The following is a 26,953-nucleotide window of genomic DNA, read 5'->3' on the forward strand; positions in this document are numbered from 1 at the left end:
CTTCGTCATCACTAGTCATGACTCATCATCGCATGGGGATCTTGGGACGAAAGGTTGGTACTGGAGTTCGACACGGTCGGGGCAGACCACCTAGGGAATCTCCTGCCCGCACGATCCCCGCCCTCTCAGCAATCCATAATGACCATCTGTTGTGTGCCATGTCCAGCTCATCGAACCGCTCTGGTGGATTTCCTTCAGGCACGCCTGGAGCGCATGGAAGTTCGCCGGTCAGTAACTAACCACAGAAGACTGCTATAGACTTGGCACTCACTGATATCCTTCTTCACTAGACCATCCGTCACCTCCCATGAATTTTGGGCCCAGAACGTCGAGAACACAGTCTCCCTCGGGAAGGCGAATATGAACAGAGCTGCCGACTGAGCGAAAACCGCCTCCACGGTTCAGCTCGTCGGGTTGCGAATCCAACGCCCCCTCCCTGGCCTGCAGGATCCCGCCCTTCTCGGCCCTCTACCATGAAACATGGTGTTCGGTCGTGACGTGCCAAAGCGCATTCTCAGGCATTGCGGCGTGGGTAGTTTCTGCAAGCTCGAGGCCGTGTGCGGTACGTTCTACGTCTTGCTGGACTGCCGGGTGGGTTACGGATACTGTCCCGTCCGACATGTTGCTGGCGGACCATTCGTACGCCGGCACGTCGGAGCGTGCGTATGTGGCGGATGTGGATGTGCCAATAGAAGGGGGGGCAGTGTCTACCGGACCACTCGTCAGGGCCACCTGTGCCATGGGGTGTCTGCGTTGGGGGAAGCGGCTCGAACGCGCGATGGGGTCCTGGGGTCGCACAAGTGCGTAAGCATCCCTCGCTCGAGACGCATGCCAGTGACCCGGTGCTCAGTCGAGGGGCTCGTCGGGACTGAACGCTCGCCGCCGGATATGTAGGCGGTGGTTGGAGCCTGAGTCTTGGACTCAACCACCCTGTGCGAGGAGTGCTTGAGAATGATGGGTATTGGAGAGCGTTGCAGCACGACGTACGGGACTGGCGAGGATTGAGATTAGAGGGATGTCATACCCAGACGCGGTCAGAGACCGGCGGAGAGCGATGCACGTACCTGCCCTTGGAGCTTGAGCGACTGCGCTCTTGACGATTGAGGCTGCTCTTCTGCAAGATTATCCCGTCGTCGTCCGGACCAACAGGTCGCAGTGTCGAGAGAAAGATGAAAGACGAAGGATAGATAACACGGCGAAGGGACTCCACGCCCAGACATCCTCGTTCGCCATACGGGTGACGAGTCTGTCCGTCTTCCGGCGGCGCCTTAGCGCATCCGACCCAGACTCGGACATGCCCGACTCCCATATCTCCCATAGGTAATCCCACCGTAAGTGCGTCTCGAAATGTTTGAGCAAATCTGCTTTTGTCTGCGATCGGCCGGGGGCAGGTTCGAGCAGCTTGAGGGACCAGGGTTGTGTCGTGGAGCGGCGCTGGACAATGATACGTCGGGGCATCGGGCATCGGGTTCCCGACATGTGGCATGAGGTCTGCGGTTGGTTACGACTCGGTGACTCGGTGGTGAGCGACCAACGCAGGCGTGGGCGTGGAATTGAGCGGTAAGGCCCGTGCTGCATCGTGATCAGCATGTCAGAGAGCATCGAGCGACTACTGATGGTTGAGAGACGTACGTCGAGTCAGAGGAAAGGGGAGAGAGATGCGTTGTACGAGCATCTCCCGTAAGTTCATCCTCAGGATCTCTGGCCGTCGTGGTCGTCGTACGGCTATCCGAGTCGCACGAGAGCATCTCCGTGGCCAATGAGGTCCTGGAGGATCTGAGAGGTCACCGGTCAGTATGCGCACAGTCTGGGGATAGCATACTGTAATCGATTGCTTACCAGGATGGGACCAGTTTTGGGCTCGTGGATGGGATGAGTGCGAGTGTAGGACGTGTGCAGCCTAAGAGTGTTGAGAAGTTTGTCTGTGAGGTCGATGGGGGAGGAGCTCGGTTGGAGGCGTGTATCGTCACTCATGTCGCCCTTCGTAGCGGAAGAGGGAGAGGAAGAGGAAGAGATTGCGGGATGGGGATGATGTTGACTTTCGCTGCTCGCAGAGCCTCCTCTTATATATCGCTGAACGGAACGCGACGTACCTTCGAGAACAGCGCTCACGGTCGTGCTTGGGGGATTGTTCTTCTTTCGTACGCCGGCTCGTTGTTCATGTGTGATGTGTCGTCCCCCCTTTCATTCCATGGTCTTTGTGTCCGGGTGGCGAATGGGGTAGACAACCGGCCTTACGGCGTCCTGTAACGACCAACACCGAACATCATGCCATGGCAAACGGTCTCACTTACAATGATTAGCAGCCTGTTGACCTAATTATACTCGTACAAGGGAGTGCCTATGTTGAGCGTCTACGGTCATTGCGTGCATGTGTGCGTTTTGCTTGCGTATGGCGTCCGAACGGGGACGAAACACGCAAGTGAACCCCTTCGGATGACTTCAAAGACGTATTTGCGTCAAAGTACAAACGTGCGTAGGAGAGAAAGGAACGCACCTGATGAAACCGGAGTAGAAGCCGCTTTCAAAAATGATTTCCTTTCCGGCATCGTCTTCGGCGTAGAACATCTCGCTGATGGTTGACGAACGTGGAGACCGAATCGGCGGGTCGCGCGCCGGCGAGAAGAGTTGACAACCGCAGGATCGACAGAGCTCCCTTGTCAGTTGACCCGCGTCTACTATGAACCAAGGCGCATCCAAAAAATGGATCAGCATCATACGAGGAGTTTCGTCACATGTGTCAGGGAAACTAGTACGCACGGCTTGGCTGTGATTCGTCCGTCGCGATTGGACGTGATGCGGTGGTTAATCTGGATGCCTGCCAAGGCGGAGTCCTTACTCCTAGCTAGACCGGCGCAGAAAAGTAAGCAGGTATAGAGCTCAGGATGATGTGTAGAGCGAATTCGCCAGTCTACGGTAAGATCAAGCTGGCCAAACTAGCTTGAAGCTTGAAGTCGCTGGCAAGGATTTGAATGAAGCCACGTGGAGGCGTAATGGCCATAAGCGCCTTCGCGCACTCAATCTTCGACTACTACATCGTCCTGATCAACCCGCTCGCCCTTCCTCGCTCCTTCTCTACGACGCTCTAAACAAATGCACTAGACAACTGAACAATGCTGGTCTGTTAAAATCAAACTCAAGGCTGCCCTTTGGCGACCTCTACTTTCATCGTCGGTCCCTATCTAGTCGGCTCTCCGCTCATACTCTTTTCCAACCTCACGCCCCATACTCGCAGCTGGACAACCAACCTCGGTGAGCCTCACACCGTGCCCTCCAAGGTCAGCGGCAAAGTCGGCTCCGTTATGTGCCGTCTCATCCCCGCCCCCCGTGGTACCGGTCTCGTTGCGGCGCCGGCGTCGAAGCGTCTTCTCCAGCTTGCGGGTGATGAGGATTGCTACACGCAGTCCAAGGGCTCTACTACGACGATGGGATGGGTAACTTATTGAAGATGACCTCCGCTGCTGTGAGTTCCTCCTGTGTCCTCAGTCCTTGTGGAGGCGAACCGACGAACGCTTGCTTGCTTGCGCGCAGATCACGTTTATGTTTTCTCTTGCTGCTGCTTCTAGCCATGATTGAATTGTAGCTACTCACGCCTACCTCACGTCTCCGTACATGGTCCTCAATCGCTATCTCGTTGCCACTGACCAGCCCACACCACGATGTATATACCTCCCGGACTACTGTAACGCCAATAAATTGACTGTTGGCCCGCTGTATGCGGATTTGATACTCCCCGCCGGCCGCGGTCCATGGAGTCAGAGGCCCTGAGTGCGGTCGTACTCCAGGAAGGCTCTCCAGTCTTCTTGTCTGTGTGGAGTGGCAGAATTAGCCTACAATGGATGTTGGTATGCGATTGACAGAGACGCACGCTGCGGGGGCCATTGTGAACGGGGACGGGTCGGAGTGGATTGGAACCCCCCGGGGCAGAACTTGAGTAGATGCGGATGCGGAGTGCTCGCGCTCGTTTGGGGAGAAGATTGGTGTGGAGTCGACGGCCGCAGTGTTCGCGCCGGACGAATGCGCCGGTATGGACTCGGAAAAGTTGCCACTAGTAGGACCATAGTAGAAGGGCGCTTCGGCGGGGTGGCCCCACGAGGGCCCGACGTCCTCGAGGTCGGCGTGCGGGTCGGAGAGGCTGAGGTTGTTCAGCATCGCGACGACGAGCCCGCCGAGGTCGTCCGCGCCGAAGAAGCGCGGCTCCGAGTCGTGTGCGGGTTCGGGCTGGGCGCCGGGAGCTTGAGGGCCAGTGCCAGTGCCAGTGCCCGTGCGGGCACTGGAACTTGAAGGCGGAGGGGCAGAGGGACGTTCTGCGATGAGTAGCGCGTGAAGGGCCGCTCTGGAGGTGTGTGAGTAGACTTGGTCAGTATCGTATCAGCTGAGAGACGTACCTGAACTTGCCTACACCCTGGTGGCTGCGCATATATCAAGGAGAAGTCAGCCATGACTGTATCTATATCTATACCCGCGACCGCGGGCGAGAGTGGGATGGTAATGGGATACCGTGATGGGATGAATACGCACTAGGGTTCGGTGCTCAGCAGCATCTCGAAGCACTTCCCGATCTCCTCCGCGATCTCCTCAACCTCCCGCTCCCGCGCCTTGCCCTTGCCCGCCGCGAGCGCGATGACGAGGAGCGTAGCGGCGGTGTGCAGCGGGACCAGCAGTGAGCAGAGGGTGCACTTCGGCAGCCCGGTGCGGAGGTGCTGGGCGTAGAGCAGGCGCACGCAGGAGCGCGCGGCTGTGGTGCAGATCGCGAGCGAGGGGAGGGACGCTAAGGAGGGCTTGCGGCGGGAGGGGAGGAACGGGCGGTGGATGCTGATTTGCGCTTGGTAGAAGCTTGCGTAGAGCGCTGCAGATTGGGCGAAGAATGTGGGGTCTTGCATTTTCGGATCCCATCGCACTGTCCCGGACCCGGATCAATGATCATGAGCCGAGTCATAGAGAACTTTGCCACAGCTAGGGAGGCGACTCACGGTGTGCGGGGACGGTGTCCATCCACCTGTTGAGCGCAGAATCGAGCTCGGCGACCACGCCTTGCTTCCATGCGGGTCCGACGAAGCCGAAGAGGAGCTTCGACTTGTTCGTGGTGTACTAGCGAGGAGGTAGTAGTAAGCCGAAGCGAACGCTGAGTATTCTGATTCCGGTCGGGGACCCACAATCGTGCGCGAAGCAAACGCGAGAACCCTGAGCAGTCGCATCAGGCAGTTCGCGAAGGCTACCTTGGATGGCTGTCCAGGTGGTTGCTCGAAGGCGCGAGCGGTCGGATCTGTGGGCATCCAGTACTCGTCGTCGCACTCCGTCATGGGATCGACATCGAAGCTGACAGAGATGGGCGAGGTGAGTCCAAGATCGCCTACTACCCTTTCGATCGGGTGTCACGCACTCTTCGTCCTGGATCGCGCACGGCCGGCCCATCCCGAAGCTGGTCATTCTGTCCATCGCGACAAGCACCCTTGGCATGCGCATCAGACCCATATCAGCTACCAAATATACGACATCGACGCACCAGAATGCGCGGCGCCAGAGTTCGTCGTCGACGGTCGGGGTGGAGCTATACGTCTTCTTCCTATGGACACCGACGTCTTGTGCCATTCGTAGGCCTACCCCTATCACAGTCCATGTTCCATATGGTGCATCCGTGCCATTCATGTAGGCCACTGTCAGCTGCACGCACAAGTCAATGGCCGAAGTAAGGAGGCAAAAAGACGGATGGGGCTCACAATGAGCGCTTGTAGGTCGTACAAACTTGGCTTCTCTAGGAACACTGAAGAAACCCGACCGGCGCGCTCGAACCAGTGCAGCCCTGGAGGGTGCCCGCGATTGCGCTGTAGCCGGTCGTCGTCGACCCATCGGCTCCCATTCGCGCAGACGAGGAGGACGACTGCGCAGAAGCCGTCGTCGCGGACGTGGAGCCCCTCTTGGATGCATCGGTCGAATGTAGGTCTGTGCAGGAGCGGGAAGTAGATGTTGAACTCGTCAAAGTAGGCGTCCACCAGCTTGTGTAGTAGATCGGGGGGAGGAAGTTCTTCGAACAGGGGCCTGTCGGAGACGACGTCTCTCGGGGGAGGCTGAGTGGGACGTGTCAGACCGGAGGTTGTAAAGAAGTAAAACAGGGATGGACACACTGTACTTCCGTGTTGTGAAGGAGTGTTAGACCCGCTCCGACTCCACGTCAGTGGTTGACTGGCGCCATCGGCTTTGTACCCTGCGATTGTGCGGATCAAGAAGTTGCTGCTTGACTTGCCGTAGTATCTCGAGCGATCGCCGACGGCAGTCGAAGGACCCTCGCTGTCCTCATCGCTTGACTCGACATCGCTGGCGTGATCGAAATCGGGGAGACTGAGCCTCGATGATCGGATGGCCGAGTACGAAGGAAGAGCATCAGGTGGTTCCGGAGCGCTGCGGGCGATCGTTGTTGGAGAGCACAGTTGGGTTTCTTCGTCAGAGCGCAGCTGCCAGTGAATAATCAATGTATCTGTCGACATATACAGTAAGATAGGGGTATGTGAGATCCTACCTTCTTCAGTAACTCCTCCATTGCCTGGAGCCGACGCTCAAGCGTCTCAACATAGCTGGGGCGCTGAGATGGATGACCTTCGCGGGTATTGCGGCGAACTTCTTCACTTCGTTTGACAGGTGTTATAGAATGATGCTTTTAAATGATCAGTGGGTACGAGCTGCAATAAATATGATGTCAGGCCTACCTCGGTGTCATAGTCATATTGGCATTCGACGCCATACATGGCGCATTTTGAGCATCGCAAGTCGGGCCTTTCGGAGGCATCGCCTGAGCTCCCACAGTCAGCTTGACTTGCGGTCTGGACATTTCTGGACCTTCTTACATCGTACTGCAAATTTCTCAGCAAGCTGTCTGCTTAGAAGACTACTTCGCCACTTACTCTTCTTACGTCTGCACAGGGAGCAAGCTTTCGCATGCTTCAGCCTCTTGATCATTGGTTTGTCTTCGGAAAACCTCGTTATGATTTTCGGCGATCGTATCAATGAACCTTATGTGACTCGTAAATAATCAGAATGCCGTCGTCTCCTGCACTATGCGAGCACTGGTTGCTAGTTCGTTATGTCTGATGCACTGAACGGGGTTAGAGGCTACGTGTTGCCGCGACATCTCCTCAGACGAGCTAGTTAGGACGTACCTCTGAACACTGGCCTGAGATGAGCCTGAAAACAACCTATGAGGCATATATATGTATACCAATTCGCTGCGGAGTTGGTGTAATCGACCGACGTGTACTGAGGAAGGGTACTTGAAGCCGTGAAGGAGTGTGGCAGGGGCAGGCGGCTGGAGGCGGTCCGATCAGCCCGGAGCGCTAGGCTGGGCCAGAGCACAGCCTCAGATCCCAGATCCTTGCCGACTTCACACGCAACTCGGGGCCGGAAGTGGCGGAACCATCTCAACTTGCTCTGAACCACCATCTCCGTCAACCCTAACAAAACAACAATGTCAGGAGACGAAGAAGACTCTATCCCTCGCAGGAGAATGAAACATTCTCGGGCTTGCGACCTCTGTAGACGCAGAAAAGGTGAGCCATAACACAAATCGACCATTCGGACTCGGAGGAGAGCGCTGAATCACTCTTGCAGTATGCTGTGAGTACATAATCGCATCTGATTCGGACTTATGAAAGCATCACCTGGTCCCGAAAATGGAGGAGTGTGTCACTCATTGGAAACTCACGGAGGCTGCCATAGTAGGCCACCGCCGTGTCTCCTATCAAGGAGCTTCCCTTGGTGATGTTGGCTTCCGATGCGCGGGGAGACCAAGATATCCCATGAGTTGGTCACTTGGTCCTGCTGTGTAGTGACGGTGACACCAGTGAGCGAGCAAGTTTTCGGGAGAGGGCTCGCGCGTGGATACCTCGCACCTTCGGACCTTTCGTTCCCGTTCGAATTAGCAGCGGAGACCGCCCAGAAATGAACTCTCGCGGAGGTCCTGGATATGTGGCCCATCGGAACCTTCGGGTCTGGTCGTGCGGGTATCATGAAAGAGAACATCTTCACGAGGCACTCCGCTTCCATTTGCCGAGATGATAATAAGTACCTCCATACCTGCTCTGGAGAACTGCAGTTGGATGGCCATCACTGCTCTCGGAGATCGGATCCTGGCACTGCGCGAACCACATCGAGGAGGAGCAAGTTTAGATTGAGTGTCTGGAGGTGGACTCCCAACTTCCCCTACAGACTCTCCGATCTGGAATAGCGTCTATGATCTATCCGAGACCAGAGGCAAAGTTTGGGAGGTACCCGTTATGAGAGAGGTGACAGCTATCTCGATAGCATCACTTTTCCAGCAAGACTTTGAGACGTCGTTACGTTATTTTTTCGAGCGCCCTTTCGGACGGTCGCTAGACGGAGTTTACCTGTCTTTCATCTTCATCTTTCCGTCGACCCGTTCTCTCTGTGGTATGGGGCTGGATGACACCATACGTAACAAGGACTGTCGTAGGGTTATGATGCGATTTTTGTCTTACAATACTCATATCTTCTCCTAGGCGATGCTTCCGTCATGCCAGGCAACCGATGCTCCAAATGCGCAGCCGCAGGACTCGACTGCCAGTATAGTCCGGTCACCAAGGTCTGTCCGTCAAGGGTGCCCCATGTTGTCTGACGCTGACTCCAGATTATATAGACGTCAGGTCGGCCGACCAGAAGGTGGGTCACAATTGCAGCACTATAAGCACGCACCTTAAGTAGTCTCCGTAGGTACGTGGAAGCCCTTGAAGACCGACTGAAGCGCATGGAGGGTCTGGTGAAGAAGGTAGACTTCGTGAAACAGTAGGATATCATATGTCGCTGACCGCAAGTCGCAGCTATATTCGGACGCCCAAGGCGCAGAGCATCCACATAGCGACTCCTCGGAGAGCGACCCGCGACAGTCCCCAGTAGGCGCGTCGGTTGGCGCGATGACCGTCCTCAATTCATCCTCGTCACCTGAGCACACGACAACTTCATTGTATCCGCCGTCACTTCACAGGCTCACTGAGCATGATTCGGATGAGCTGGAGTCGAGCGAGGATGAGGTGGACATCCCCATGGGAAGCACGCTTGGCTACCACGGGAAATCCAGTAACAAGGATCTGATTGTCACCGTTATGGACCTGAAGAAGGGCGATCTCAAGGGGTTGAAACGGAAATTGGCCTCAAAGTATCATAAACCCTGCATACCCCAACATTTCGCATTCGAGTTGCCGGTGCGTGTATTCGTAATGTGCCGTCTTCGTTGCGAGCTGTGCCGACAAGTAATATGTCACAGATGGCCATGAACGACCACGAAGTGCCGCACACTGGCTTTCCCGAACCTGATCTCATGAGCCGCCTCATAGACGCATACTTCGAGCACTTCAACACTTACCTCCCACTCCTGCACAGGCCCACCTTTGAGCACGACATCAAGCGAAACTTGCATTTCCGTGATAGGAGCTTTGGCACCGTCGTACTCCTCGTTTGCGCCATCGGCAGTACCTGGACGCAGGATCCCCGAATACGCGCGTACGAGCCAGGGTTTGGTCGGGGCTGGGAGTGGTTTGACCAAGTAGGACACGAACAGTGGTCCCTCTTGACGAGTCCGAAGCTCCATGATCTTCAAGCATGCGCGGTTTGTGGTCGTTCGAGATTTTTTGAGGCGTAACTGACAACGCGTCCAGCTTACCGCCGCATATATCACCAGCTCTAATCTTCCTCAAAGCAACTGGATGGTCTTGACGCTGGGGATACGCATGGCGGTTGACGCCGGTGCACATAGAAAAAAGACGTACGGTACAATCCCTACGATCGAACAGGAACAGTGGAAACGCGCATTCTGGTATGTTGAGTGATTGTATCTGCAGATTATGGGTTGGTGACTGTCGTCTCGCCCCATTCAGGGTATTGGTCGCAATGGACAGAATGACGAGCTTCAATCTTGGTCGCCCATGCGCTATTCATGACGAGGAGTAAGTGCACATCGAATTTTATAGCGCTGCTGCTGAACAGTGTCCCTCCTCAGCTTCGATCTCGATCCCATGATAGAATGCGATGATGAGTATTGGACAAACCCCAATCCGGCTCTAGCCTTCAAGCAGCCTGCAGGAAGGCCATCAAAGATCGCGTTTGCCAACTGTTTCATCCGTCTTCTCATGATCCTTGCATTCGCGTCGCGCACCATAGTAGGTTACCGTTTCCCACCAGTTCAACGTCCTCGTCGCTCATAATTCCCAGTATACAACCAATAAGTCCAAGCTCATACTTGGATTTCACGGCGTAGAGTGGAAACAAAACATTGTCGCTGAGATTGACTCCGGGTTGAACAAATGGCGAGACAGCGTCCCAGCACATTGCAAGTATCTAAATCCCCTGTCATTTGACCGAACTAACCAAAGGATCGACAGTGCGCTGGGATCCTGACCGCAAGGATCTCACATTCTTCAATCAATCCGCATTCCTCTATTCCCACTTTTACCAATTCCAGATCTTCGTCCACCGACAGTTCATACCGTCGCCGCGCCGCTCCCCGTCTTCTCACCAGCTGCCTTCCATGACTATTTGCGTCAGCGCCGCGCGAGCGTGCATGGAGGTCATTGAGACGCAATGGAGACGCACCGGGGAGTCAAATTGCGCGCTTACCCCTCTGCACCTCCCGCTGTTCACCACGGCTATTGTGTTATTGATGAATCTCTGGGGCGGAAAACTCTCCGATAGAGAAACAGAAACGCTCGTGGCGGACATCAAGAAGTGCGTCGATATCTTCAAGGAGCTGGAGGTTGAGTAAGTCTAACCAAATATTGTTTACGACTTCCTGCGCTGACTGAATGCTCAAGTAACCAAGCTGCACGCAAAGTGAGGTAGGCAGCATTTCTCGATGTTGCAAGAATGGATATTCACCACATTACTACCAGGGCGTTGCTTAGCGCAATGATGACTATCACGCCTTCCAAGTCATCACCAGATACCACCGACGTGAAAGCGACACCATCCGATCTCGGAGACCTCGTAACTGTGGCAATGGAGAACTTGCGCATATCTATCTCCGGAGACCCTCAAATAGAAGATGATCAATTCGCAGAGTTCGTCTGCACGGTCAATGCACGCAAGAAGAAGTCCGCGTCTCCGCCCTCCGATTCGACGCCATCTCCCTTCGCGACTGCGAGTAGCAGCACAGCGACACCCGTATTTAGCGAGATGTCAGCCTTTTACGACTCGCCGCAGAAGGACCCGCTCTTGCCTTCGGCCACTATCTCAGAAGAGCACACGAACCCCACGCCGTTTGCCCAGCAACAGGCAGATCCAACGTTATTCCTCCCATCGAGCTACCGAGACGAGACACGCGCTACCTCTGTGTTTGCTCCGGCATCGACGTCTACTGCTCTGCACGAGAGCCTCAGCATTCGCGGACCGGACGGCAACATGGACTTCGCCATGTCGTGCGGCGACAGCCTGTTTGAGACTCTGGTTGAGTGTCTGCAGAATGGTGATGGAGCGTCTGCGGGTCCGCAACTGCAGTCCGATCCTCTGCAACCTCCTCAGCCCCGTATGGCTACCGAAGGCGCCGGTACGATGGCCAATCCCGACATCGACTTCTCGTCATGGCTAGAAGGGGAGCTCGCAGATGTTCCATGGGCGATGCCCAATGCGCTGAGTCCTACATCTCCTGAGTAAGGTTCTCCTACGAGAACTCAGAGTAGATGAACTGACATATTGCTTCAGATGTGGCATCGATTGGAATACCTATCTTCAAATGATGGGCCCCTTGCCAGGAGGAGACACGGCAGCCCATCCCGAGTTCTAGACGTTATCAATGGACTGACGGCGCCGTCGGCCGGTTGCTGTCCCGCTTCACTCCTACCTTGTCTAGCATATAGATTGATTGTATCCCGACTAAGAAGAATACATCGCGTGTACAGTAGAAGTACAGGAAGTGAGTTGGCTGGGTGAGAGTCCGTGACTGGGACTGGAACTAAGTACTATCGCCGACTTGCGGCCTAGAAACCAGACGTCGGAGCAGGTCCGGGAGGGTCGTCGAATGGGTTGTTCTGATCCGCTCCCGTCATGTTCGCGAGATACGGTTCCCAGTCGGCCCAACTGGGAAAACGGTCGTCAGTAGCACGCCCAGTTGGAGTATCGACCCTTAGAAGACTCACTCGAATGAAGTCGGAGCGGTAGACCACATCTCCATCATGTTACCCGCGAACGCCATGTTCTCCGCCGACATCATTAATACGTCCGAATCGCTGTCCATCGACATCGGAATAGATGCGCTGCCTGCTTGCTGAGGCGCGGGCGGCTGCTGCGCAATCAGCGAAGGGGGCACATTGAGAGTAGACAACAGCTCGCTGAAATCCTCCACCCTCATCGAGAATTCAGGAGCGTTCACATCTAAGCCCGCTGTGTCTATCGCGGCCTCTCGCAACGGCGGTCCATCTTGCGGAAGCGTGCTTGGCCCTGCCTCAGGCGGCGTCGCCGTCAAGATGTCGAATGGTGGGGGAAACCGTTGCCGGGAAGTGTCAATGCCGTTCACGGGGGAGAAGAGCGGGCTGAAACCGTGGTGGAAGGGTATTCTGCCTAGCTGTTCTGAATAGATGGGAGGGGAGGACGGATTGCGGATGGCATAGCCCCCTTGCGCTTGCGAGTCCGCGATCTGGCTCGATGGTGTTGGGAGGTTGTTGAGGTGCGAGAGCATAGACTGATCGGTATTTGACTGTTCCGGGGGAGGCATCGGGAGGAAAGAAGACTGCAGGCCGTCTGACGGTACCGCATCATCAGCGAAAGTGCCATTGAGGGGATCAAGCTGCCCTGAGCTCGATAACTCCGATGTTCTAGCAGGAACTGCCTCTCCCATCGAGATCAGGTCATTTAGAACACCCCTGATCACGCGATCAGTAAAACCCTGCGAATATGCGGAGAAACAGACATACCACAGCCTCTTCGTAGATTGTGTACTGCGCGGTATCCAATGAGCTGCGTAGAAACGATGGGATACTAGCAGAAGAGACTTACTGGTTCTCGAGCTGCTTCAAGACGTTCATACAATTGTGTAAATCTGCCAGCATGGACGGGTCCGACTGGCCGGACCGCTTCTTGCCCCAGTAGTTGAGGAGTAAGACAAGACCTGCGGTGAACAGTGGTATCTGAAGATGCAGTCTGTCAAGCCGTTGAACAAATTCTCCATGCGGTTATTGACTTACGCGGTTGAGAATCAAAGCCGTACCCGTCCTCTTCATCTGTACACCGATGACATGCGTGCAGGAGCGCGCTGCATTGGTGCATATCACGAGGGAAGGTAATGTGAGCTGAGAAGGTTTGCGAGCAGACATGAACGGTCGGTGTATGGCGATCTGCAGAAGGTAGTAATATGCATAGAGCGTGGCTGATTGGTCGAAGAAAACACGATCCTCTCTGTCTGGATCCCACTTGACTGCAGACATGAGTCAGCCATGGAATCCACCAACGAAGTATCATTGTTGAGAACTGACGGTGAGGGGGGACCAGGTCGACCCACTTGTTGATGGACGAATCCAACTCGGCCACGATCTTCTGCTCCCACTCAGGACCAACCATGCCCAGCATCAACTTGGACTTGTTGATAGAGTACTATGTGCACGATCATGAGACAGATCCGAAAATCGCGAGGAAGCACTCACGATGGTACGGCACGCGAACGTCAGGATCTTGAGCAATCGAACTAGACAGTTCGCATACGCAACATACGATGGCTTCCCCTCCGGCTGCTTAAACGCTTGGCTCGGATCGCTGTGGATCCAGTACTCATCATCTACTTCCAGTAGAGGTTCCGCGTCGACGCTACTTTCCACCTCAATGTCAAAGAAGAACTGAAGAGGTCACAACTTACTCCTCGTCATGTATCGCGCATGGTCTTCCAGTACCAAAGCTGTAAATACGGTCCAGGATGGTCAAAGCCCTGTATGAAGGTTGGTAGCGAGAGCGATCAGCATAACGCCTCTAGATATAGACCCGCCAATGCGACGCACCAAAAGACTCTTTTCATCAACTCGTCTTTTACGGTCGGCACAGTCTTGTACATTTTCTTGCGGTGCGCACCCATATCCTGTGCCATGCGAAGTCCCAGGCCGACGACGGTCCAGCTGCTATGCGTTATGTTGCTTCCCCAAAAGTACATCGATATGAGCTGTGCGATGTTGAGTCAGTCTGACGGCTAGCCGAGGTCCCATCGAGCGCACCTACCGCGCAGGTTTGCAAGTCCTCCAGGCGTGGTGTTTCGAGGTATGACCATCGCGCAGTCTCAATCTGCTCAAACCACTTCCACCCAGAAACGCGCCCGTCGTCCGTCAAGACACGCGGATCGTCGACCACGCGACTTCCGTTCGCACAGACGAGTAACAGGACAGCTCCGAAACCTTGTTCACGGAAGTGCAGCCCGTCCTTGATCCCTTGTTCCATCGTCTGTCGGTGTAGCACGGGCACGAAGAGGTTATAATGCGTGAAATACGCGTTCACTAGCTCCTGCATGAGATCTGGCGGTGGGAAGTCGCGATATGGTGTTGGCTTTGGCGTCGTCGCAGCTGCGGTCTTCAGCCATTGTGTCTGTTCATCGGAAACGTATATTAACGACAATATCCGCGCCACGGCAGACAGACACTCACTGGCCCGTACTCAGCTCGTCTAGACGATGTTGTACCGAGGTCCCTGAGGATAGGCTCGGCACTCCTTGGTCTCTCAATCTCGGAGCCGGCGAACTTCTGCTTCATGTCCACCACGGTTTGAAGGAATAAGATGTTGCTCGACTTCCCGTGGTACCGAGCTAGTGATGGATGAGTGATCAATGGGACGCGCATCAAGCTCTCGAAGATATTCCGACGTGCTTCTAGCTCGTCATCACTAGGCTCTAGTTCGTCCGAATCCACCAACGGGGAGTCCGGTGGAGGTGGAGTGACGGCGGATGTTAGCTCGTTGGAGTGAGTTGAGTGGCGGGTGTTGTTCCGAGAAAGGTGGCTCATGGACGTGGATGTTCGCAGACGACTGGCATCCGGTACATCGCCCAAATCCTTCGGAATTTGTACGTTTGGATGTAACTGTCGGAGCTTACTATCAGCCCATAAAAAGAGCAGGACACTTGCGCGCGTAAATACCTCTTCGAATAACTTCTCCATGTTCTGGAGACGATTCTCGAGAACTTGAACATAACTGTTCACGTTGCAGTCAGTAAATTTGCGCCCGATTGCGAGTGACCCACAGCTTGCTGCGCGAAAGCCTGCGTGAACTCACCTCTTGCTGGGCGGACGGGTCTGCATATATGTGAGTATTGTCCACGCAACCGAAGGACCTATGGACATACATTAATAGGTTCGTAAGTGCATTCGATGCCCTGGCCTATGCATCTTGAGCAGCGGTGATCGGGCATCTCCGCGGCATTACCTGCGATAGGAAGTCAATCAAGGATTACGCGATACCATATTCGCTGTTCCGCTGACATCGTACTGACAAGGGATAGCCCGTCGTAAGCCTCAGACTCGGTGAGCATCTTAGATGGGGTGTGGACGTACTTTTCTTGCGCCTGCAATAATCACAGGCTCGCTGTTTCTTCTTTCCCTTGACCTGTTCCGTTAACACAGTCGGCGGATCTTCCCGTTCTGGAGACGACATGTAAACAGAGGTAGAGAGTTTGGTGATGAAGAAGCCGGGTCGAGGATCCGAAAAACCGCGAAAGCCGTTGGCTACGTGGCAAAAATGGACTGAATGTCGGTTCGTCCTCCGCTCCGACTCTGGGAATCAGAAATAAGGAGATGGATCTTCAAAATCAAGCAGCGCGATGTCGGAGGAGAGCTTGAGCCTGCGGGATGATCGAATATGACTGTCACGGTTTCAGGGTTGTTGTACTTACGTCAGTATAAGGGCCCAGGGTGCTTAGAGTCAGTAAGTACTTACTGATAATTGCAATAACTTGAAGTCGCAACCTTGCCTACGATGTACCGACCCGAACTGAACTCTCCGTTCTATACATGCCAGAGGTAGGAGGTTACCAGGACATTCAGGAGACGCTCAGGCTCGTGGCGGCAACAATGGATTAGTCAGCAGACAGAGCGCCATAGAGCGCCCGGGCCTGCGCGCGGAGCCCAGAGCCTGCATCATCTTCACCACCACTATTACTCCAATGATCGAGAACACCTGAACCATGGTGCACTTTCCGCCGGATTCCGCCGGATTCCGCCGGAATCCGGCGGATGATGGCGGATGATGGGAGATATGATCGGCCCGGTTGATAAGATAAGACCAGTAAGAAACGCGTAGTAGTCTCAGTAAGTAGTCTGTATGCTGTCGGCCATATACCACCCTTTGCCCATCCCTCTAAGTCCGCAGAGGCTTCACCGGTTCTTCTATGCCTGAACTGGTTCCTCTACTAGCTCACGTTGGCGGCTAGTGGTCTGGAAAACATATTCCTATATGTGTGTCTATGAACGTTGTGGAAACCACACAACCACTTAAGTGGTTATTCTTCTAGCTGGACCGCTTCAGGCAATCCCTGAAGTGGTTCCACCTTTCCGCTGAAGCGGTTATGTCTCTGTATTCCAAACCGCTTAAGTGGTTGCTTGTTTTTCAAGTGATCTCATTTCCGCTTAAGTGGTTCTGCTTCATAGAGCTTCCTAGGTTCCACTGTTCTAATACTATGTGACCTTTTTCCCAAGCAACAGGTTTATTTCTTATTTACTAATTGTTTCATTTACTTAGACTTGTTAATTTAACCATTCTCCCCTTATTACCATTCAGGCTCAGATAATATATTATCAGCTACAATCGGTCAAGTAGTCCGGCATTCAAGTGAGATGGTTCACGCCCATGCAACAGACAACCAATGAAGTGATTCTTTGAAAAGCTGAAGTGGTTCTTCACAAAGCTGAAGTGGTTCTTCATAACACTTAAGCGGTTCTTCGTAACACTTAAGCGGTTCTTCGTAACACTTAAGCGGTTCTTCATAACACTTAAGCCGTTCAAGCACTTCAATGAAGTGAGCAGCTTGTGGCGACCAGCTGTGATGACATCATGTATTGCGTAAATGAAGGAATTAAGTGAATGCATTAATCACTGAAGTGTACAGCGTGTCCCTGCAGAAGGACGACCATGGGGAGGCGAAGGGGGCGAGCGTCTCCGATAGTTATCAGGGATAAGATGCTCATAAGAAACTTTGTTACTTGCAATTGACGCCTGCTTCCGCCGGATTCCGGCTGATTCCGCCGGAAGGCGCACCATGGTTCAGGCAATCAGCAATGATCTGTCTCTCAGTCTGCTTGACTCAGGGTTTATTTCCTGTTACTCCAGCGCGACGCCATACTGGCCTCCTCCAGGAGGCCTGTCATGGTAGGTAAGAATGCACGAATCTGACTCGGAGAACGCAGAGGGCGCAGTGCGCTGGTTAGTCGTGCTCTTGCGGCATTGTAGTCTCGCAAGCCAGCTAGTTCAAAATCCGGTATGTGCCCGTAGTGCATGCTCTGACCTGAGATCTGACGCATGACGAATGCCAGCTAGAGGCTTCGCACCGTGAGGCCGTAACGCCCAGAACACGCTACCCCTCAAAATCCGGCTCATCAATATCGAGACCCTCGTCAGCCACGATACGGGTCGCCACACGGCGTCATACCGCTCACGCGTGTCTGCAAATTACTCAGCTATGCTGCAGAGGAGGCGTTGTATCGTCGCGTCACCATTGCCCCCGCTTCTCTCAGCTACGCTCCGAATGCAGCCGCTGAAGGTTACAGACTGCCGAGGCTCGCTATTTACTCGCCAACTACAACATAATACCAGCAAGATGGACGAACTTACTTGCCCAGGTGTTTTGAGGGCTTGCCAATTTGGAAGGAATGGGCTTCAGCGACCTAGTACGAGAGTTCCCGGTCATGCGTTCTTCCTTCCAGCTGCAAAACAGGGGACTCCCTGTCAACAATGACGTCGTCTATCCCTCTCTCCATTCATAGTACTGTCGACCCTTGGGCCTTCCTCTCCACCCTTCGGGCCTATGTATGTCTCCTCTCCATCACCCACTTTCTCGATCGCAGCTCCTTTGCGGCCCTTCCTGAAAAGCGACGAAATCTACCCACCTTATCTTACCTCCTTTCCTTGCGAATCAGATGGTCCGCCATCTATCCTGATCACGACATCCCGGTGCTGCAAACTGCAAATGATTGGATACGGAACCCATCCTCTGGTCCGGCGGCTGCAACTGTGTGAATGAGGTCATATCGTGCGTCAACTCCGTTCGGGCTTGCGGCAGCTACTGGTGCTGACCTCGGGTATCCAGAAAAGCACACAGGCATACCTCATTGGGGCGTAAAAACTCACCTTCAATATATCAGAGAATCTCGAGAGGCCTTGCGTCGAAGCACCAAAGGTATATTCGCGATGTGACCAACATGGAAGCGCTTCGAACGCTGGAAGTCGGCCGCCGGTTTTCGGGGCGACTCGGACGGCGACCTGTACGATGGACCGTCTGGGCGTCACGACTGTGTGGCGGTTGGTGTAGATGGGTGAGCCTCGCCTTCCACTAACCGTTTCTCCGGTAATCAACTCAAGTCTGACTCAACAACCGAATCTGTTTGACGTCTACACTAAATGCAAGGAAACAGGCTTCTGGCAGATGAGGTGCGAACTGTCTGAGCTGGGAGGCAGACGCGGCTAGGAGCGAAGCTGAGCAGCGTGCCGACCTCTCGTCGTCGACCCACCACATATTTCAACTGCATCCTCGATTATGTGGGTTATGGCACATCATGAGTCATCGGTTTCTCTCTCGTCCTCCGCATCACCTTCAACTCATGGCCTTATATCACACAGAGGAATCCTTTATGGTAGTCGGTGTCCTGATGCGAGTGAATGCAACAACTTGAAGTACTTCTAGTGACCGAGGAATGATCAATGACTCCACAGACAGTCCGTCCCCTCGGGCTCAAGCTCAAGATTGCTCCGAGCACAGACATGAGACATGCAAGAGGTCCGGCTGCGCGCCATCTAGACAATACTCGCAAAAAAACCTGGAGTCATAATAATTTTCAGGGGTTGCGATCGGAGACAGCCTACAGGGGCGTTAAAATGGGGCAGGTGAGAAATCAGAGCGTTCTCTGAACTAAGGTTTTTCCCTATTGCGAGTTCGTAATAAACCCAGCACAAGGCTCAGTCTGAGGAGGTCGTTTCTCCCCAAATTCTCCAGCTCTCCACCACCCTTCAGCATTCCCAGATCCGTCGCACCATGGGCTGCCGTAGGGTCCTATCACGGGTCTCTACCCTCGCCAAGAAGATCAAAGTCGTTCATCGCTCGCGGAATGCAAACGAGGTACGCATCTGGAATATCCATTCTATGTCGATCTAACCCGGCGCGGATAGACCAGATCCGCGGATGCAACGTACTGCGCTCCTTCCTATCAGTTCGGGCTGCCACTCGAGATCTGGCTCGCCATTATCGACATCCTCGCCAGCCAGGACGGGAGTCAGCGCCATCTCGTACCGCTCACGCTGGTCTGCAAAGATCTGAACCATGTCGCCGAGGATGCGCTGTATCGTCGCGTCTCCGTCGGCCCCCGTCTGCACAAGCTCCACGCCTTCCTGCGTTCTGTCTGCGAGAGCGACCGTCGTGCTGCAGCGGTGCGAGCGCTTTGGATGCAGGTGCCCGGAGTCGCTCTCGATTCCGTTCGTTCCGCGGGAGAGCACAAGCTTCCTGGGAACTCGACCTACACACCCGCTGGGTTCCACTACGCAGTCGACGCGAGCCGTATGGACCATCTCGCGGACATGATCGTGCAGACATTCGGCCGTCTGAGGAATCTGAAAGAACTCACCTACAACGACCTCCAGACGCTTCCCGAGGTATTCACATCTTCATCGTTCCACCTGACGGATTTCAAGACGACGGGGGACGCTCTGTCTAAAGCAACATCTCAACTCTACTCTCACACCCTGAACGATCCCGAAGACTCTCCCTCGCCCCTGGTCTCCGTCGAGAAGTTGACGGTGGACCTGTTCAACCCTTCTATCCATCTGCCAGACCTCCGTCTCCTCTCCGTCACCCACTTGTTCCTCGACCGCTGCTTCTTCCTTGCTTTGCCAGACCTGCGAGACAGCCTGGCCTCCCTTCCCAATCTCATCTCCCTGCGGATCACTTGGTCCGCGGTCCCTACACGCTACGGCGTCTCCGCGCTTTGGCCAACGCACATCCTTAGGGGCGTATCCGTACCTCAGCTTCGACGGTTGGAACTGTGTGAGGGGAAAACACAGCGTGCCTTTGTAAGTCAACTCCCCTCGGCCTCGTAAACGGACGTCACGTTGCTAACAAACACTCCGCAGGAGCCCTTAGTACGTGTGGACCTCGACGCTAAGGTCCAGTCTCACCTCATGCGCATCAAAGACGCTTGTCCGAACATCACGTCGCTGGTCTGGCTACCCTCAGAGTATCATCGCCAGCTCACGACTGCCAAGGTCGGTCGAAGCCGATTCTGCCGGGCGCTGCGTCGATATACCGAAGGCCTCTTCGCGGTATGGCCGACCCTAGAGTCCTTCGAGCGTGCGAAGCTAGAGGGGGATGGTGGGTTCAGGGCGTTTGTCCGCCGTGAGGAGGGCGGCGTCTCCGACAAACCGTCGGAGTACTACGAGGAGGGGTGGAGACAGGTGTAGCTCCAGCCTCCAGCCTCGCTTCTCACACATTTGTTCAGGTTCACGTACTTCGGTACATCTGCTCGAGTACTATGCAGGGGCTTCATGGGACATTGATTGGCATTAACGCACCTACCCTCTCGAGATACAGCTCCATACATTAACATATCATTGCTCGCGGGCGACGCTCCCATTAGCTACCGCACCATCTGCCTTACACTACAGGCCGCTACCATGAGCGGCGCGGGCGTCGACTACGAAACACTACACGTCTCTACAGTGCAAAGCGGCCCTTTTTTAAGTCGCGCCACCTATATCAAATCGACTACGATCCCTACGGAGGCTATAGAGGTCTAGGGCCTCGAGTGCCATTTTGCTGATGACCATCATCCTCACGACGTCAGACTCAGAATGCGGGGAGAGTTACGCAGCACAAGTGCACGTGCAGGCCGCGCCCTTGTGCGCCTTTCTGAGTCTCGGTCGTCGGGCGAACACGGCATTTGTCAACCTATTCCGTGTGCACCACAACGTGCGGATGGGGAGAGGAGAGACGGACGGTGCCGGGCGGGTGGGAACGAGGACGACGTTGAGGAAGCTGTATGTGCATTCGAAACAAAATTGAAGGGTGCGCGTACGCTAGCGTCGACATCAATGGATAGACTGGTAGTTACACGCTGACAAGCTGACATGGACTTCGGTATATGTGTGAGAACAGTGCGGACTGATAGGGCGTAAATGGTCAGCCGCTCATCCTATCCACAACTATGTTGTCGCCACGCATCAGTTCCAGTACTTCTGAGCGTATATCCCCAGGACGGCCTTTGCGAGCACATCCGAGTATGGTTGCGCATCCACAGCCGTATACACCCTCTCGCCCTGGAGCGTGTTCAGTGCGGTCAGCAGGTCGTCTTGAGTGAAATTGTCGAAGACGAGGTCAACGGGCGTGTCGTCCGGAAGACCCGTCGGCGCATCCGAGCCTGTGTAGTCGGGTGTAGGGAAGAACGGCTGTCGCACAGAGTCGCAGGTTAGCGCTAATCCCGAATCATGACCGGGTGTTGTCTTGTGGACGTACCAGAGGCATGTGCGGGATGTCGTCGCCAACCCCGGGGCAAGACTGCCAATCGAGAGGTGCATGTGAGACCGAGATCACAACAACCGGCGAAACAAAGCCACTCACGTCAGACGTAACATATCCCAGTGTCACGTTCCCGTCATCGCGACGTTCAACCCCATACAGAGAAGCACGGCGGTCCATCTCCTCCAGCCACTCCCGATACTCCATGTCAACGTCTCCTCTCGCATACCGCTCCTCATCAAGCTCGCGCCGCCTCTTCGCCTCATCAACTAGTGTTGCCGCAGGTTGTAGCCGCCGGCTGCAGCTGTTTGCGATCATTGCAGTAGCCTGTAGGAACTCGTTACTACACTGGCAACTACGCGAGGGAGCAACTTACGACGCAAAGAATCAAGAGATTGATCTGGGCTCATGCATATCCTTCCTACCCTTGCACGCTTGCAGTACTGAGTTAACTTGAGGAGTGCTGCAAGACGAAACCCCCGGCGGCAGGCCAAACCACCTGTCGTGGTTCAAGCACTCAGGCTGTGCGGAAGCGCCGTGGAGCGACGACCGGCTACAAAATTCGCATATCCCTCCCAACGCAGCTGTCGGATCTGGTGTATGTGGATCCCACTGATCCAGGTACTCACCGCCACATGAACACTCACGTGCGCGTGTCGGGCATGGCTCTCGTCCAAAGGGCCCGAGTCGGATTCCGGGCTGAGGGAAAGGTACTTCTGATGCGGCAATGATGGGCCCAACAGAGTACGCGGCTAGTGCTTCCGCCTAACAAGCACTGGTCAGCATACTCCTTATCGCCTGCACGAACGAACGACCTACTGAAGTGTTGGACTCGTTGAGCAGATCGGAAGATACGCCCTCTGTGAAGGAGAGCTAATCGAACCCCGTGGCGCAGACGGAATCTCCAGGAGAGTCCCCAAGAACTTGGTGGGAGTAAACGCCCCACGGATGACACACTGTTCATATAAAGCCCACTGGCAGGTCAATGGACCCTATATCCCCGCTCGCGCTGTGTTCGCATAGAGTGTAATGCAATGATAGCGTGATGGATTCGAGCTGAACCACGAGAAGTGAGTACAAATACAACATGTGAGCTAGTACGAGAGTCCGATCCTGTTCCTCAGCCAGGGTACGACACCTTAAGTTCCGGCCTAGAAACCAGTCGGAGGGGGTCCAGGAGGTTCAAATGGGTTGTTCTCTTCTACACCCGTCATGTTCGCGAGGTATGATCCCCAGTCGTCCCACCTACAAATGTGGCTTTCAGCAACACGCTCGCCACGAGACATATACAAATACTCACTCGAACGAAGTCGGAGCCGTAGACCACATCTTCATCATGTTGTCCGCGAAGGCCATGTTCTCCGCCGACATCATTGTTACGTCCGTGTCGCCGTTTACCGACAACGGCGACGGGGCGTTACTGATGTGTTGAGGCGAGTGCTGCTGCGCGCTCGGAGGTGAAGGCGCAGTAAGAGCGGTCAACAGCTCGCTGTAGTCCGTGACCCGCATCGGGAAACCAGGAGCATTCACGTTCAAGGCCTCCGTGTCCATCGGCGCATCTTGCGGAAGCGCGCTGGGTCCCGGTACAGGCTGTAACCCGGAAAAGATATTGGGTGGCTGCGGAACGTGTTGCTGCGGGGTTTCGTTGCCGTTCACGGCGGCGAGAAGCGAGCTGAACCCGTGGTGGAAAGGCAACCTTCCCAGGTCCTCGGTGTGGACGGGGAGCGAGAAGGTTGGGTTGTTACTGCTGTTGGCATAGTTGGCCTGTGCTTGCGTTGCTGTTGCTTCGGCCCTATTTGCAGATGCCCCGGGGTTGTAGAGGGGTGAGAACATGGATCCTTCGCTCTGTAATTGTTGCGAGGGGGGTAGAGCTAACGAGGCTGGCAAGCCGCCGGGATCCGCAGCGTCTCTTGCGAACGCGACCGAGAGGAGACTGCCGACATCCGGCTGTGCTGCACTCGGGAACGCGGACGCTCCAGGAAGGGCGAGTTCTCCGATCGAGATAAGCCCATTGAGCACATTCCTATGCAGGCATTCGATCAGTATATAAGCCCTGGAGGAAAGCGCTGCGAGTCCGACATACCATAACCTCCGCGCCGAATGGGTACTGAGTCACAGATCTGGTAAGCAGAGGTGCAGGGCACAGAAGCGAAGCGGACGTACTGTTGCTCAAGTTGTTTGAGCATGTTCATACATTTGTGGACGTCCACCATCGTGGATTGGTTCGATAAGCCTGATCTCTTCCCTCCCCACATGTTGAGCAGCAATACGAGGCCGGCGGTGAATAGTGGCATCTGCGAGCAAGTCAGTCGAGTACAAGCGTCACGTTCTGTCAACATACGCGGTTAAGTAACAGCGGCGTGCCTGTCCTCTGCATCTGAATGTCAAGGACGTGAGTGCAGGAGCGCGCTGCGTTTGTACAGATGGCCAAGGAAGGCAAGGTGAGTCGTGACGGTTTGCGAGGAGATGGAATGAACGGCCGGTGAATGCATATCTGTAGAAGGTAGTAGTTCGCGTAGAGCGTGGCTGACTGATGCAGGAATAAGACATTCTCTCGATTGGGGTCCCATTGGACTGAAATGATCGTTTAGTCACCGGAGCCACAGTCAAGCTTCATGTACGAGAGCACTTACGATGGGGAGGGACCATGTCGATCCACTTGTTTATTGCCGAATCCAGTTCAGCCACGATCTTCTGCTCCCACTGAGGGCCCACCATGCCTAGTGTCAGCTTGGACTTGTTGATGGAATACTGCGCGCGAATCCGTCAGAAACAACTTTGATGTACCAGGACAGAGAACACTCACGATGGTGCGGGAGGCGAACGCCAATATCTTGAGCAGGCGGATCAAACAATTGGCGAACGTAACATAGGACGGCTTCCCCTCGGGCTGCTTGAACGCCTTCTCTGGATCACTGGTAATCCAGTACTCGTCATCAACCTCAAGGAGAGGCTCGACATCAAAGCTTCCCCTCTCGTCAGTATGGAATGAAGAGCAATGAGAAGGTCGCGACTTACTCCTCGTCGTGTATCGCACACGGCCTTCCGAGACCGAAGCTAGATATGCGGTCAAGGATAATCAGAGCCCTGAGGTTGGCGCAAAAGTGAACATTATGGTCCTGAGGCTGAACTCGAAGTTACGCACCAGAAAGCTCTCTTCATCGATTCGCCTTCCACCGAAGGCCTCGAGTCGTATACCTTCTTGCGATGGGCCCCCATATCCTGCGCCAAGCGGATTCCTAGCCCAATAACTGTCCAACTACCCTGAGGGACGTTACTGCCCCCAAGGTACATGGAGAGGAGCTGTATGTACACGATCAGTGGAACGCCGCACACGGTCAATCACAGGTAGACGTACCGCGCATGTCTGTAAGTCCTCCACTCGTGACCTCTCCATATACGTCCATCGCGCAATCTCTACCTGCTCGAACCATTTCCATCCGGCAACGCGCCCGTCGTCCGTCTGAACACGCGGGTCGTCAACCACGCGGCTTCCGTTCGCAAACACTAGCAAAGCAATAGCTCCAAAGGTTTGGTCACGGAGGTGCAGTCCGTCCTTGATCTTCTGCTCGAATGTCGGTCGGTGAAGGATCGGAACGAACATATTATAATGCATGAAGAATGCATCAATCAACTTCTCCATGAGATCTGGAGGCGGCAGGTCGCGATACGGCGACGGTTTAGGCGTGGCTGTGGTTGTGTTCCTCATCCACTGGTTCTGATGATGACGTCGTCAGCGGGATTCACCAGGTGATAAGGAGGAACTCACTGGACCAAACTCGGCTCGTCTCGACTGCGCCAAACCCAGGTCCCTGAGCGTAGGGTCGGCGCTCCTGGGCCGCTCAATCCCGGTATACTTCTGCTTCATGTCGATGACAGTCTGCAGGAACATGAGGTTACTGGACTTCCCGTGGTATCGGGCCTGCGCAGGGGTGGTGAGGACAGGGACCCGCTTCAATTTCTCGATTATGTTCCGGCGAGCTTCCTGCTCATCGTCGCTGGGCTCGAGTTCGTCCGAGTCTATCAAGGGCGAATCGGGTGGAGGTGGGGAGACGGCGGAAGCACTTCCGTTAGAGATGGACGAGTGGCGGGTGTAGTTTGGGGGAAGGTGGTCGGTGGAAATTTGTAGGTGGCTGGACTCCAGTGCACCATCGAAATCCTTCGGGATCTGCATATTCGGATGCAGCTGTCAAGACAGAATCGGTCAGTACATACCAGAACTGCAAACGGAAGCACACACCTGCCCGAATAATCTCTCCATATTCTGGAGGCGGTTCTCGAGGATTTGGACATAACTGGAGCGGTAAGGCGGTCAGTGAACGGCAACAGAGAGCACTGAACATCGATTGAAGGAACAGCGGTCCGCTGTCAGTGATCATGAATCGAGGGGATGGCTTGACATCCGCAGGCTCCAGGCGACTGACACCTCGCAGTGCGGGAGGGAAAGTGGCGATGCATCATGCAAACGCCGAGCGGGCTGTGACGCAAGCTGGCTGCGCAGAGCAAACGAACTCACCTCTTGCTGGGTGGGCGGGTCTACACATCAATGAGTGATCTCCACGCAACCAAAGGATCGCCCGACGTACATTGATAGGTTCGTAAGTGCATTCAATGCCCTGCCCTATGCATCTAGAGCAGCGGTGGTCGGGCATCTCCGCGCCATCACCTGAGATCGGTGGTCGTTCGATTTTTACGATATGCGACAGGTGCTGTTACACTTACAACGGACTGTTATGTACATAGCCCGTCGTGAGTCCGGCATCTGAAGAAGCGACCGTGCCTGGACGTACTTTTCTTTCGTCTGCAAAAATCACAGGCTCTCTGCTTCTTCTTCCGCTTGGCCTGTTCCGCCGCCACAGCCGGGGAGGTGTCCTCTTCCGCTTCGGGGGACGACATGTCGCGAGCCAAGATAAGAAAGTGGGTGGTTAATGAATCCGGAACAACCGATGCTCCTGTCCGTAAGTGCTGAGACAAGTAGGCCCCGGAAGCCGATAGAACCGTTGGCCGCCGCACGTGTCAGATCCCAGATGTCGACTGCTTGTTACTGCTTCCTCCTCGCTTTCTTTAGGACAGCACAGACACGCAGCCTAGATATGCCACGTCAAGCAGCTAGAGGATCGAAGGAAAAATGTTTATGGCGCAGGTCAAGTTCGTCCGGAGGACTCGGATGCGCAGTCTCTTTTAGGCGCCCGCAGCAGCCGAGCGCTTCAGCATCGGCAGCGGAGCTTGTCACGTAGACCATAGCCCCTTTGACCACAAGTCCAAATTCCTGCCGAC

The 26,953-nt window shown here is 54.8% G+C and overlaps 9 protein-coding genes across 9 annotated transcripts; 2 read left to right on the forward strand and 7 right to left on the reverse strand.

Moving 5' to 3' along the window:
• Positions 1-447: 447 nt before the first annotated feature.
• L226DRAFT_96445 (uncharacterized protein) lies at positions 448-1,515 on the reverse strand. Its single transcript, XM_067687386.1, has 2 exons — positions 1,065-1,515; positions 448-991 (listed from the first exon to the last, which is right to left on the reverse strand). Exons 1-2 carry the CDS (start codon positions 1,218-1,220, stop codon positions 515-517), a joined length of 633 nt encoding a protein of 210 aa, XP_067534303.1. The 5' UTR covers positions 1,221-1,515; the 3' UTR covers positions 448-514.
• Positions 1,516-2,145: 630 nt separating this feature from the next.
• On the reverse strand, positions 2,146-2,906 carry L226DRAFT_536009 (uncharacterized protein). The gene is made up of 4 exons (XM_067681024.1): positions 2,757-2,906; positions 2,498-2,678; positions 2,295-2,441; positions 2,146-2,233 (listed from the first exon to the last, which is right to left on the reverse strand). Exons 2-3 carry the CDS (start codon positions 2,547-2,549, stop codon positions 2,320-2,322), a joined length of 174 nt encoding a protein of 57 aa, XP_067534304.1. The 5' UTR covers positions 2,550-2,678; positions 2,757-2,906; the 3' UTR covers positions 2,146-2,233; positions 2,295-2,319.
• Positions 2,907-3,236: 330 nt separating this feature from the next.
• On the forward strand, positions 3,237-3,428 carry L226DRAFT_432124 (uncharacterized protein; the record flags this gene model as incomplete). Its single annotated transcript, XM_067674713.1, has 1 exon — positions 3,237-3,428. A coding segment is annotated over one exon (192 nt), but the record flags the coding sequence as incomplete, so codon positions are not given.
• Positions 3,429-3,540: 112 nt separating this feature from the next.
• L226DRAFT_510029 (uncharacterized protein) lies at positions 3,541-7,260 on the reverse strand. Its single transcript, XM_067678242.1, has 15 exons — positions 7,155-7,260; positions 6,900-7,090; positions 6,843-6,848; positions 6,705-6,787; positions 6,518-6,652; positions 6,126-6,452; positions 5,721-6,068; positions 5,507-5,664; positions 5,384-5,452; positions 5,157-5,319; positions 4,974-5,091; positions 4,522-4,900; positions 4,389-4,412; positions 3,869-4,336; positions 3,541-3,807 (listed from the first exon to the last, which is right to left on the reverse strand). The coding sequence occupies exons 2-15, from the start codon at positions 6,952-6,954 to the stop codon at positions 3,756-3,758; spliced, it is 2,385 nt and encodes a 794-aa protein (XP_067534306.1). The 5' UTR covers positions 6,955-7,090; positions 7,155-7,260; the 3' UTR covers positions 3,541-3,755.
• A 364-nt stretch (positions 7,261-7,624) lies between these two features.
• Positions 7,625-8,151, reverse strand: L226DRAFT_536012 (uncharacterized protein). The gene has a single exon (XM_067681025.1). It carries the CDS (start codon positions 7,966-7,968, stop codon positions 7,693-7,695), a length of 276 nt encoding a protein of 91 aa, XP_067534307.1. The 5' UTR covers positions 7,969-8,151; the 3' UTR covers positions 7,625-7,692.
• Positions 8,152-8,425: 274 nt separating this feature from the next.
• L226DRAFT_96508 (uncharacterized protein) lies at positions 8,426-11,879 on the forward strand. The gene is made up of 14 exons (XM_067687387.1): positions 8,426-8,460; positions 8,511-8,593; positions 8,648-8,670; positions 8,722-8,776; positions 8,829-9,209; positions 9,272-9,613; positions 9,663-9,820; positions 9,882-9,950; positions 10,004-10,163; positions 10,216-10,333; positions 10,386-10,761; positions 10,815-10,838; positions 10,893-11,648; positions 11,701-11,879. Exons 2-14 carry the CDS (start codon positions 8,525-8,527, stop codon positions 11,780-11,782), a joined length of 2,613 nt encoding a protein of 870 aa, XP_067534308.1. The 5' UTR covers positions 8,426-8,460; positions 8,511-8,524; the 3' UTR covers positions 11,783-11,879.
• L226DRAFT_583738 (uncharacterized protein) lies at positions 11,701-15,615 on the reverse strand (the record flags this gene model as incomplete). The annotated part of the gene is made up of 15 exons (XM_067685559.1): positions 11,701-12,075; positions 12,135-12,857; positions 12,909-12,932; positions 12,991-13,121; positions 13,179-13,408; positions 13,467-13,584; positions 13,635-13,794; positions 13,844-13,912; positions 13,983-14,140; positions 14,197-14,541; positions 14,610-15,044; positions 15,102-15,156; positions 15,238-15,257; positions 15,308-15,387; positions 15,516-15,615. 15 exons carry the CDS (start codon positions 15,613-15,615, stop codon positions 11,976-11,978), a joined length of 2,748 nt encoding a protein of 915 aa, XP_067534309.1. The 3' UTR covers positions 11,701-11,975.
• A 5,625-nt stretch (positions 15,616-21,240) lies between these two features.
• L226DRAFT_613872 (uncharacterized protein) lies at positions 21,241-22,348 on the reverse strand. The gene is made up of 5 exons (XM_067686556.1): positions 22,324-22,348; positions 22,053-22,260; positions 21,779-22,003; positions 21,674-21,715; positions 21,241-21,606 (listed from the first exon to the last, which is right to left on the reverse strand). Exons 3-5 carry the CDS (start codon positions 21,992-21,994, stop codon positions 21,382-21,384), a joined length of 483 nt encoding a protein of 160 aa, XP_067534310.1. The 5' UTR covers positions 21,995-22,003; positions 22,053-22,260; positions 22,324-22,348; the 3' UTR covers positions 21,241-21,381.
• A 330-nt stretch (positions 22,349-22,678) lies between these two features.
• Positions 22,679-26,810, reverse strand: L226DRAFT_536016 (uncharacterized protein). The gene is made up of 16 exons (XM_067681026.1): positions 26,467-26,810; positions 26,399-26,404; positions 26,263-26,342; positions 26,193-26,212; positions 25,917-25,971; positions 25,446-25,862; positions 25,035-25,394; positions 24,822-24,979; positions 24,695-24,763; positions 24,483-24,642; positions 24,310-24,427; positions 24,018-24,250; positions 23,840-23,970; positions 23,760-23,783; positions 22,977-23,699; positions 22,679-22,921 (listed from the first exon to the last, which is right to left on the reverse strand). The coding sequence occupies exons 1-16, from the start codon at positions 26,570-26,572 to the stop codon at positions 22,828-22,830; spliced, it is 2,754 nt and encodes a 917-aa protein (XP_067534311.1). The 5' UTR covers positions 26,573-26,810; the 3' UTR covers positions 22,679-22,827.
• Positions 26,811-26,953: the final 143 nt, after the last annotated feature.

The sequence above is a fragment of the Lentinus tigrinus genome, assembly GCF_003813185.1.
Source record: "Lentinus tigrinus ALCF2SS1-7 unplaced genomic scaffold L226scaffold_16, whole genome shotgun sequence".
Classification (NCBI taxonomy): domain Eukaryota; kingdom Fungi; phylum Basidiomycota; class Agaricomycetes; order Polyporales; family Polyporaceae; genus Lentinus; species Lentinus tigrinus.